Here is a 12,933-nt window from a genome sequence, read left to right on the forward strand (position 1 = left end):
CATCATGACTGATGAAGAATTTGCCTTGTTGTGTACAGTAGAATTCACAGAATCACAGAATTAAATTGAATCGTTACCTGGTGAATCGTAATTGAATCGAATTGTGATGGAAGTGCCAATGCACACCCCTAGGAAACAATAATTCATTTTTTATAATAAATCTTTGAAAATCAAATTATGGATTTGAATATTTTATGTTTTCATAACCTAAAGATACTATGTGAAAGTTTGTAACAAAAAAATAGTGGTTTTCATCTTGTCACCTTCTTGGTATAGAAAACACGTTTTTACCGAAATTTGTCAAAATGGATTTATTGCGTTTTGGAACCAAATTCTTCAAATATTTCTGCTCAATACTGCTGTGCAGAATGAAAAAAACATGCTGCCACCACAACACACTGCCAATGCGTACAGCGCTCTTAATATGATTTGTTAATTAATTAAACTCTAAACTCAATTAAGCGACCCCATTAGGCAGCACATTAAACAGTCTCTGAGTCCTTAAATAGGCCCTTAGCGCTGAAGTCTGTTATGAGAGAAGCAAATGCCCCTTCAAAATTCAACGTTCGATTTGTGGAAAGCTTTGAAGAGCAGCTTTGTGGACGTGTAGCGATGCTGAGAAGAAAAAGCTTGTGATAATACTAAGCATGCCACTAAAATGACATTTACATTATACCAGTACAGAATTGATTTTGTTTCGAAATGAACCAACTGATGAAAAGTCAATTTGAGTTTCCTGCTAAACGTCGGCGAGCTGGCCCCTCGTACGATTTTTATTTATAAAGAGCTAGACCCTATTATTGTTTAATTCATAAAGGGGTGGAAATTGAGTTTCTGTTGCTTAGGAATAATGTGTATCCTGCAGTTAAGTAATAAAAGGTGAGGTTTCCTTTCCCCCAGGCATCTCTTCCAAAAGTCAAGTGTCTTCATGGGCTTAACCGACCCGGGTCAACAACTCCATCTCGACATACACACAACGGGAGAAGCACAACCTTGGCCAAGTGCCTGAGATAAGTTAAAAACACTCTGATGCATCCTGCCAGATAGCTTTGATGCAGTAATCTAACCAGGCCTTGAATTTCATTCTGCCTAATTCATGAATGTAAAGCAAGCTGCGCATACACGTACCTGTTTTGGGGTCCACGTCTCCCTGTAGATGTGGAGGGGGGTTCCCGGGTGTGAAGTGCTCATTGCTGTAGGTAATCAGAGGCGTGAGAGGGTGCACATGGTGAGGGTGCTGTACCACGGGGACCTTATTAGACTGATAAGAAAGAGAGAGGGAAGGGGTTGGAGGAAGAGAGGAAAAAAGGTGTTAATGTATGTCTGGCATAAGCTTTATTTCAATTACGCATTCATCTCAATTCTATATAACATCCCACCATAATATTATTATCAAGACCATCAAAAACCACACAAGCGAATTCTCTGAATACTGTGGTTTGTAATTAAAAACAGCTTTGGAGAGGTGCAATGCCACAGGATATTCATTAAAATGGTTACTGGATACACAAAAGGACCTTGTGCTGGTTTGCTCCCCTAACCCAAAGCTGCACCCAAAGCATTGCTTTCACAATTAGAGAAACCACAAATTAAACAAAATGACACAAACAGACCATGCCCACAATGCCTGGCTTCTTCATACCCTCACCCTCCCCTTTTTTTGGATTACCCACATCTCACGCTCCCAACCCTTCCTCCCTCTGCTCTTCCTTCGGGGTCTGGTTTTGGAAAGGGTTTGCATTATAAAAGATAGAAGAGGTGGGGGGAAGAAAATCCATTTCTGTATTTTGGTCAAATTGGTTTTAGCTATGTAATCTGCTCTTTGTGCTCTAAAGTGGCACAGGCCTTATTTTCAATTACCCAAGATTACAGCTGAGCAGAGGGGTGCTGATGCATAGCCTGGCATTAGTGTATTCCCAGTACACGCGACCTAACCAGATTACAGCCGTGCTGAAGATTTGACAGGGCTTGCCACACACTGAACAGGATTTGCTTCTATTTTTTTTAATCCACAGGATTCCCAACCCCGTAGATGGAGCATAAATCGCAAGCGGACTGAACCGAATGACAGAAAGGCATTCATTTAAAATGACACCTCGAGTTGTTTGGATGCATGCGAGTTTACCCCACTCGGAGTAAAGCATGGCATCCGCATGTCTGAAGCATGTTAGGGGGGCACTGTCTCCATTTAGGACGTCCCATAAAAAACAGCTTGAGCAAGGTGAACTCAAACAATAGTTGTAAAGGCCAATGCATGGTTCAGGGTTTCCCTCAGCACTTTGCATTTCGGGCGGCCCGCCTAAGCTGGGAAACCCTACCACCTTAACTAGGTCGTCCAAAAAAAAAGACCAAAATGAGAGAAAACGTGGTCAGTCACTGTCTGGAGGATAACTAGCCAGTTGATAAAACATCTCGAAGAATAGCGCTGACGCGCTTCACACCGCGAGCGTGCATGCGCGCCACACGGCCAAAATGACATAAAGACGTGGTCCCTCACTGTCTGGAGGATAGCCAGTTGATAAAACGCGTGTTTAACTGTAAGTGGACTTATGTTTTGGGTTTATTTAAGCCTGTTATTGTATTAGTCTATAGTTCTTGCAAATTTAAAGTAAGTTAGCTGGTGATTTTGTTGTTAGAGCAACCTAGCTAGGTTGTTGCACGTGCCTGTTGATTCGCTCTTGCTCACGTTATTTATGTGCATTATTTACATGCTACAGTAGTTACACTCCTTTAAGATAATGTAATTAATAGTGGGAAATAATCAGTTTTTACAATCTTCGCGCTATCTATCATCGTTCGCCAGACGTTCTAAAAAATCTGCTTTAGTTTGTGTTTATTAACCCTTTAGTTTCACTTCATCACGCAACTATTACCGTTAAAGGGTATCTGTTAAAAACATTTAATTCATTAATAATCTAGTATGTGTTCATTTTCTGTCATAGTTTCTTCAAAATTAAGTTTTATTTGAGTGTTTTTAATAATTATATTTTCATCGCGCGTACACCCGGACCCGCCCAACTCTACCACCTTAACAAACTAATTTTCTGCGGGAAACCCTGTGGTTTATAAAAGCAGAGGTGATCCATATTTGCAAGGGCTAAGCTATATGAGCTTTTGGCTACACCGAGGTTGACTGAAGGCCCGGTCGGAGAGGTTTGAGGGCCCCAAGACCAAGAGAGAGAGAGAGTAGGGGCACATTCCCAATGAAAGATTAATGAACTGAACCGAGCTGCTTGGGGAAAGAAAGGGGCTCTGGGGACGTATTCGGGGCCCCTGAGAGCACAACACACTGCAAAGACAGAAAGAAAAATGATGTGAGGCCACAGAGAAAGAATAACTTTAAGTTAAAAAATAGGAAGGCAAAGGAAAGAGAAAACTTATAAAAATGCATTTACAAGAAAACTTTGTCATCAGAAAAACAGAGGGCGATGATGACAGCTGCCAAACACAGCTGACTCTTTTGCCATTAAGGGAACAGTGAGCCCCTCCAACACCCCTCCGCACCGCATGCTACCCCCATAACCTCCCTCTCAGTAATGATGTGAAAGAATGTTGTCAATTCTCTCTGCGCTGAAAGGCTTTAGTAGCCATTTAAATGAGTTCTTTTGTCCAGGACCCCTCCATTGAGAGACGGCTCCAAATGGCTGTCCACTGCAGCCACATGCACCCAGAGACAAGCCAAGTGATTTACATCACAGTCACCGGACCCACAGACTTCCATTCACAGCATCACAAATAATAGGCAGTCATCACGTTTATATGGACTTCGGGGGAGCTCAGCACGGTACCGCGGTACAGTAGCGGTTCTGCCAGCGCTCAACTAAAACAGGTGGATTTAAAGAACTAGGAATGCGAATAACCAAACATATGCTGTTTAGATAAAAACATCTATTAAATGAATAAATAACCTGTGTTTATGCCCTACCCAGTGCCATTGTGTATAAGACACCTTTGTTTCTGGGTGCAAAAATAACCCGGTACTACGGTTAATCACTTCTATCACCATACAAAAACACATTCTTCAAATCATTTCCTTTCTGAGTGGCATTCAAGTCCATTAAGTCTTCCATCTTAAGAAAAGCTATACAATAAATCAGGCTCTATTGACCTTGCTGCTATTGTACAATGGCCTTAGTCTCTTCCTCCAGACACTGCTAATTGTCTTCAGCGACCCAGAGGGGTGAGGACCACCTACATGCACCCGCGCAGCCACGGACAACCGCATGCCGCCGGGCGCTAACAATCGCAGAATAAGCGTTCTTTAAAACCTTACTTCACTGAGATTGGAGACTGACACATGGAGGTCCAGAGAGACACACAATAAACCCACACAAGGAACATAAAGAAAATATGTGGGCGTCTTTTCTGTCCTATTATCTGTAAAGAAAGTGGGCTACTTCCTGTTCAGACGTTCACCGATGCCTCCCACCACAACCACCACGACTGGACAAAGACGAAGGGCTAAAGACAAATCCACGAAACAATTTTCTAAGAAAATGTGGCAATTTGAAATAATAACTCAGTTTACATATACTTTTAAGAAAATGTAAAGAAAGTATATTATACTGAGTGAGTCTATGGACAGGCATACCATCTTCTGTCCTCTGTCTGACCATTGAGATTGCTTGGGGTCGTGACCCCTAATGGCGGTCTTACAAAAGCCTGGCCTGTTGTAATGGAGAGACCCTGCAGAGGTCTGTTTGTCTTGGGAGAGCGTGTCACAATTGCTTGGATGCAGTGTCCATCAAATCCTGTCTGTCAATCTTTCTTGAACATAGATGCACACACAGGTTTACCTTACCATCTACATGGGGACACATCAGATACCTTCAATAGTACTCAGTGAATATTAAAGATATCAAGGTTATATTTTCACAGAATGGTCTATACATTATGTAGGATAATTTTATGCAGGATGCCATTTGTGCTTTTTCCAACGTAGCAGAAAGCTATACTTGGTTATTCAGTGGAAGGCACAAGAATAAAGAGAGAAACTGTAATACACAGTGTTGGACGAGACCCCACAGCAGCAGGAAAAAGCTGTTGGCGCTGCACTTCCGCTTGGTGGCACCTTGCAGAGCAATTTAAAGACAAAATGTGAAGGTGGCGACCTTGTGGCCCCCCGAGGGCCTGAGCGCTTCTCTCCGCTTTACGGCATGATATGATGAGTTGTCACTGGAGCTTGTGGGCTCTAATGAGCTGTAGTGGGGCTGGGGGGAGACGCAGGGGGTGTGACATCCTCGTGATGGATAGAGGGGCTCTCAGGCCTGCGAAATTCCAGAGCAAGCAAAAAAAGCTGCCAAGGACTTGAACTCCAAAAGTGTGCGTGCCAATGGCTCGCATCCAAGCGCAGTGGACACAATGCGGAAAACATCGACACACTTGTGTGCACGCCTCGGATGCATCGGAATGTTTAAATGAGCAAGAATAGATGCGGGCGAATCAACGATGCACTTGAAAAGCTAGAAACGGGACAGAAAACTTCAAAGGAATGTGAAACTATGATGATGTCACCGTCTTAATAACAACCCTAGATGCACAAAATATATCCCGAACTTTGATTCTCCTTCAAGTTTGAAAAAATAAATAGCATGCATTCACTGCACTGGAATATATGAAAAGTCAAAACATTGATTCAAATGGATTAAAATATTCCCGTGTTTATTATTTCATAAATGCAAGGTTCTCGCACCTGATCCATACTTCCTTTACTTTCATACATGCATACATTAAGATTTTCATTTTAATACACAGTTAATTTTAAGCAGATTAAATATAAGCATAACAAAGAAAATGCATACTGACTATTTACATTTTCATGTCATTTTAAGAGTTTACAACTTTAATCCTTATTAAGGCCTCAGATCCCAATTTTAAAGATGACTGATATCTATTTAGGTTTTCCACAACTGTGTAAAAAACAATCAATACATTGCAGTTGCATTTTATTGCATGCATAAAATATAAAAATTTAAATATAAAACAGAAGCTGGAATTTATCACTAACAATCGTTATAGTATATTCACGTACTGTATACATAATGACTTCACTTCCCTTTCAAACACTCATCAAAAAATCATCGACACTTACTTGGAAAAGACTCTTCTAAGGCACACCTTCACATAACTGTACCTCTTATGAGACAAACGCACATTAAAACACATCTGAGACAGTACATCTATCCAAAAGAGCATTTATCACCTCACACAAAATCCTGCCACTGAATAAACTACTAAAGACAACTAAAGAAACAGTCCAACGCTGAGCACTTACCCAGGCATTAAGACTGAATTGCCAGCAGCCAACCTGCTGTAGGAAAGACAACCCAGAGGCCAAAGCACCAGCCTTCCCTCCACCTTCCTCCAGCCCCAGTGAAAGGCCTTCTCTCGGGTACATGAGCACCGACGCGGCCCTCCCCTGTTCTGCCTCCACCTTTCACTCCGGATAAGAGTTTATCCTTTTTTTCCTCCTCTCCTGGTTTCTTTTCAACCTTTGCTTCTTTCCCAAAACCGCTATTGTGTTTGAGCGAGTGCATGTGTGTGTCCCGCACCAGAAGTTTATGCGTGCGCCATTGTTCCCGGGCTGTTTTTTGTTTGAAGCGGGTCTCTGCGTCTCAGGACGTCCGGCTGGGCCTGTTCTCCGCAGATGGATAATCATGCATTTCTCCTCGATGACTAGCTGGTCCGACTCAAATTGTTGCTTTTTAAAAGGATGAAGATAAATCTCAGTTGATAAGCTATCAGAGCTGCGGAAACATCTACCCACGAGCAAAGAACGTGAAAAAGCTAGAAAAAAGCCTTATTACTGATCTATCATCGCATGTGAATCTGTCTGTCCATGTTTGTGTGTGTGTGTATGTGTGTGTGGGGGTTCTGCAGCGCCCGCAGGATGCCCAAAGACGAACTAGCAGCTTGAAAAGCCTTGGCTACAACAAGGTAAAGCGAAGTGAAGGAGACAGAGAGGGAGAGATAGAGAGAGAGACAAAAAAGAACAAGAGAAAACAACATCCACAAAGGGAGGGCAAGATCTGCACATTGAGGCAAGCAGTCACTTAGCTATGTGATTCCGACAGTCCCCTCTCTAAGCTCACCGGACGGGGGAGGACGGAGGAAAAAAGGAACGAGAGGTATTTGTTTGACATTGACGTGACATCAATGTGGGGTCTCGTTTCTATTGTTTTATTCTTATCTTTTCTTAAAAAGAATAAAGGACATCCTTAACAAAACTCTTCTGGCCTCGCCCGGACAAAAACACAGCAACACAGGCCTCTGGTGCATATAGCTTACAATCTGTTGATTTTCCTTTTTTGTATATTTTCCCTTTAAATTTACTTTGTTGTCTTGAAATCATTTTTTTAAACAAGTACTGATTGTTTACATTTTTTAAAGAACATAAAGAAATTAAGGGAAATAAAATGAAACTGAAGGACATTAAAGGATGTAATTTTTTTACTTTTTACATCATTCTGCAAACATTTTTATATTATAAATGTTGTTTGTAAGTGAACGTAATTATTACAAATTGTATAATTTTTTAATGCACTGTCAATAATTAAAAAGCAACTGTTTTTGTATTATTTTAAATGAATTATTTTAAATGCAGTTATTTACTACAAATATTTTTTATTTAATGCAAAGCTGTCAATTTTATTTTTTGGCATTTGCTAATTTTGACATTTACCACAAAACACTTTTTTTTAGAAAAGTAAGATACTTCCTAAACATTTTGAGACATGTTATTTCAGCGCTAAAATTTTCCCTTCCTCTTTCCTCGCTGTGTTCCGGCTGCCATCCTTCGGCCCTAAATGCCAAAACAAACCCTGGGAATGTTCTGTACAAGATTTGCACAAAAGCCGGTCTGACAAGTAAAAGAGCCCCAGCAACGTGGCAGCTAATTGCCTTCCCTCCCTCTATTCAGGCGGGCCGCCACGCTCCCACGACCCCCCTACTCTTACACGTGCGATTTCTTAAGTAAACCAGCCGTCCGGCCGCTGCTGACCGACAGCCCGCAATCACCTGCTATAATGACAACAGCCTGAACTCAGACACAACCATATTGTTAAGCTAAAATTTACAATTATTTCTACTGCCTTCGAACAAGTGAAAAAAGATGGGAAAAAGAAAATTTTATAGTAGAGGTCAATGCAGGGGAATTTAAATATATTAAAATTGTATTAGTATAATGACCATAAAAATTATTTAAGAGCATATATATATTTAGAGAATAAAAACTAATTTCACTTATTTACTGGGACAAATAATTATTACAAAAATATTTAACTGCTGCAAATTTTTAAACTGAATTTATTTCCAAAAGTAATGAAAAAATATATATCTATATATATAATGGATTATAATAATAATAAGTTTGACATATATTTAACAGATCAATTATATAGGAATGATAAAAAGATTTAGACAGAATGAGATATAAATTCTGAAAATAATGTATTAATAATACATTCATAATAGACATAATTAATTTTTTAAATGATAAATGTTTTCATAAAATTATATCTACTAAAAACAAATGTACAAATAAAATTAATATTTTGATTTTGTTTTAATGTCTTTAAATTAATTTATTGTCAAGGTCTTAAAATATTATTATTATTATTATTATTATTTCACTGTTAAATATTCTTTTAATATTATACATTCTTAAAATATTTTAATACAAATTTTAAATTGTTATTTTGATATATATATAAAAAACATAAATAATTCTTTGCTTTACAAAAACCTAAGAAAGACTGTCAAACAATATCATAAACTCAACACCCTTTCATTATCAAATCTTGTCAACCTGTCAGTTAACAACTTAAGTGATATAAATTGCAAAATGTCAGACACTTACACACAAACAAGACAAAATCCAAAGTAGCTGCCAAAAAACCCAAACAAGCCTCAACAGATACAAATCAAAATAAGAGGAATAATACAACATGAAGTGTGAAATCTTACCATTTAAATAGGCTCTATATGGAATTAGGTCCTGATGCTGCTCTGTTCCTGCTTAAAACAAGCATGCTGGCACTCGCCGTAGCACTTTGACTACAACAAGATGCACATCACTGTGTCGTCCACTAATCCACTGGAGGGCAGCACCACATCTACTGCAGCCCTCCAGCCCTGATTGTCTGAGCCGATACCACGAAATACCAAAATACGCCGGGTGCGCTCTCTCTCCCCAACCCACAGCCCGGATGCTGGCCACCATCAGCAAGGTCCTAGGAGCATCCCTGCCGCCCGAACCCGGACTGGCTGCTCTCCTTCAGCCATTCACCAAATTAAAAAAGCCCCTCTCTCTGTGCGTGTCTCTCTCTCCTTCCCTGCTCATCTTCATATCCTCTTTATTAAGCTCTTTTGAGTACATCTCTTTCTTTGATAAGTTGAAAGAACAACAAAAAGAGAGGGAGAAAAGAGCGAGAGGCATTTCGTTCCCTTCTTCGCTTTCCGCGGCTTGGCAAACATAAAGGTACTCGAGGGTCTGTAAGAGTTGCCCTAACTTGGCTAAACTCAAGCAGCAGGGTGTCTCTCATCGTGTCAGTAATCCCCATTGCCACGCTCCATTCACAGCGTCGGCGAAAATAAAACAGAAAAATAAAAAAGTGCAGGAGGAGACAAGGAGCGAGTAATCCGATCCGAACGGAGAGAGCCGTGGCAAGCTGCGGCCACTACACCACCCAACCCCGCAGTCTTGACCGTAGAGCCGGGTGAAAAACAAGCGACCGGAGATGGATGAAAGCGTAAGAAAAATTAAAAGATGGCTCTGACATTTATAAATGAAAGAGGTACTTGGCAAGACACCGAGCTTTTCAACTTGCAAGAGATTTCAATCATCTTTTCAAAAGCTGCACTAAAAAAGTGCCAAAGCAAAACCGCAAACAATCCTTGAATAGTGACCGCCTAACAAAACTAAATAAAACAAGCTACGCTGCTTTTCTGGAAGTCGAGCAATAGCAAAAATTAAGCACGGCCAAATGATGGCTTGAAGTGAGGAGGCTCACTCTTAAAGCCATGATCCGACCATACACCAAACCACCGCTGTGAGCCTTTAAACCATAGCAGGAAAAAATCACTATTGATCTTCAAATGGCGATAATTGAAAAGATCAAAAAAGATTAAACAAAATCAAGAATGTGCTGACTTACCATCTTAGTTCCTTCTTCCGTTGCAACTTTTTGTTAAAAAAAAGAAAAAGGAAAATATTTGCTCAAAGATACAGCATCGGAGAGGTGTCAAATTTGTGTGGCACCCTCTTGATCGTATTACTTCCACAGTCTTGGCTTCCAATGCGTCTGAACTTTTTTCCTTTTCTCTTTTATTTTGTTTGTGGTACCTAGCCCCCTTTTTCTGCTTAAGACTTAAAAAGCTTTCAGCTCTGTAAACCAGCACAAATTATCTTGCCACCTTGCGCAGCTCTGATGCTTTGGCCGCTAACTTTGGAAAGCCCTTTACCACTGCATCAAAATTAGCATTGTCAAAGCAGTTAATGAATATTAATATTGTATTTGTCATTGGAGCTGGCCCGTTGCTGAACTCCAAGTCATCCATCAGGGACGAGATTAAGCACACAATTATTTCTGACTGACAGGGACCAAATCTGTGAGATTTTTCCCCCAACAATTTAAAGAAAAAGGAGCAATATCATCTTAAGGTGCCTCCCAGGGACAAGAGACTCAATTAATATGCTTTTAATGAAACAAGATTTTATTCTGCATGTGCAGAAAAAAATTATTTATACTTTTGTAGATTTTTTAAAGAAACCACTTCACAAATTTCTAACGCAGCTGTCTAATTTTGATTCATGCCTTCCTTTTTTTCCCCATTTATAATTTTTTTTTTACACATTTATATATTTTCTTCATGCAATTTTAATACACCTAGGAAAAAACCTGCAATAAACACAACCAGCATAATCAATTTACAACTGAAATTTGAGATCATCATTATTATAATTGAACAGCATGTTCTAGCGCTTTCCGTGGTGCTTTGGAACCGCAGAGCCGGTACCCAAGACCACACAGACAGCTCAGAAAACCTTCATTTATCACAGTTAAATCACAGCACCACATTGCCAATAAAACAGCCAACATCAAACACTAAAAGAACCAACAAATATTTAAACAGGAATTTTAGCAAAAGAGAGAAATACTTTTAAATATAATTTTCATTAAAATCATCCTTACAATCATTTATTTAAAATAAATTAAATAAGTAAAATTCAATTTAATGCAGATAAGTTCTTATTGTATAATCCGTAATAAATATCCTTGTATTAAAATAAAGAAAAACTTACATTTTAAATGCACTGTATTTTTGTAAAACAAGGATTTAACATTACAATCTGTAAAATTAAAGCAAATCTCTTTACCAGTTTTTTTTTGTGTGTCGTTCTGTGCATTTTTTATAGAAGACAATAAAAAAACAACAATTTAATCCAGAACAATGTATCCATCACATTCTTTTCTCCCTTTTTATTTAAAAAACAAAATAAAACGGATTTTAATGGGGACTGTAAAATGACAGATGCATGCACACAAATGCTGTTGGGTTGGTGTTTCAGTGTGGGCTCGGGTCAAGCTGTGGGCTCACGATGGTGCGGCCGGCGACCGCTGACCATTCGTCAGCCCCCTAATACCATTAGCAATCCTTAGATGAACATTTTAAATTGAGCTTTTGTTCTGGGTTGCTGCTCCGACCCTTCTAGCCAAGGGTGGTCCACGCATCAATGTTTCTCCGACAAAAAATAAAATAAGAAAAGCCGCTTAATGCTTTTTTGCCATTTTTTTTTACATTTAAAAGCCGCCGCCGTTGTAATCCGTGCATTATTTTATTTTTTTCGTTGTCTTTATTTTATATTTTTATTTATATTTTTAATATATGTTTGATACGTTTATAACTGGGTATCAGTTAATTTTAGGTTATTTACATTTACATTCATATTACAGGGTTTGTTCAATCTCACACCTTAAAATGTTAAACTCTAATTAAAAAAATAAATGTACTTTTATATTATATTCATATATATATATATATATATACATTTATATTTAATATAATTTAATAACATAAAATGTATACATATATGTATTTAAAAAAGCAGTGGTCCATAAACTAAATTCACTGACTTCATGTTTAGTCTAAATTAAAAAAATATATATATTAAAAACAAAAACATTAATTATTAAGAATCCCCTCCCCAAAAAAATAACACTTAGGATCACAAACATCTATTTATAAAAGCTCAGCACAACATCCACAACGATCCACAATATCCAACATCCAGATACATAAAACAGTGTGCAGAGATTAAAAAATGCAGCACTTGAAAATGCGATGTTTGCATGAATCAATGTCAAGTAGAGAAGAACGGGCAGAGATGAAAAGACACCGTGTCTTAATGCGCATCTAGAGAGCGGCGGAAGAAGGTGCATGCGTGTGTGTGTGTGTGTGAAGGAGAAAGAGCAACGGCGAGATGCGGAGAGGGAGCCGCTGTGAGCCCGAGAGTGTCGACCCAGCACGATCACATCAGCGCCGGTATCAAATTAACTCTCAGACTTTGAAACTTATTGATCTGCTATTAAGACACTGGTGAACTTGATGAAGCGAGTGCTGTAGGTGATGCGGTGGCTTCAAAGTCTCGTGCAAGCCACATAAAGCAACCTGCTTTGATCAAAGCCAGAGAGGCAGCTTCAGAGGAACCCCCGGTTCCACTAGTAGCCGATCCGCTTATACGGACCCCTGGTCCAGTGTCTCCTCAACCCTCGGCCTTACCAGAACAACCACCACTACATACCCTAACCTGCTGAATTAAAGCAAAATGCACAGCGCTTTTCTGAACCCACAACAGCCTCTCATGACTTACAGGTGAACGTACACAGCTTGGCTTTGAATGCAATAATTATTACTAAATTACAAAAGACACTG

The 12,933-nt window shown here is 39.3% G+C and overlaps 1 protein-coding gene across 41 annotated transcripts in view; it reads right to left on the reverse strand.

Annotated features, from left to right (window-relative positions):
• The window catches only part of tcf7l2 (transcription factor 7 like 2), an 88,462-nt gene that overhangs the window by 22,591 nt on the left and 52,938 nt on the right, over nucleotides 1-12,933 (reverse strand). For 40 of the 41 annotated variants that reach the window (XR_008636851.2, XR_008636850.2, XM_055175374.2 and 37 more), the window contains one exon: nucleotides 1,129-1,261. Coding sequence is in view for 39 of the 41 variants with exons in the window: in XM_055175374.2 (XP_055031349.1) it covers nucleotides 1,129-1,261 (133 nt within the window). In the remaining 2 variants the exon portion in view is untranslated. Of the gene's footprint in view, nucleotides 1-1,128; nucleotides 1,262-6,274; nucleotides 6,919-12,933 lie in introns of those variants that run through there. The other variant, XM_055175398.2, reaches the window with a different exon arrangement.

This window comes from Misgurnus anguillicaudatus, chromosome 4 (assembly GCF_027580225.2).
Source record: "Misgurnus anguillicaudatus chromosome 4, ASM2758022v2, whole genome shotgun sequence".
Classification (NCBI taxonomy): Eukaryota; Metazoa; Chordata; class Actinopteri; order Cypriniformes; family Cobitidae; genus Misgurnus; species Misgurnus anguillicaudatus.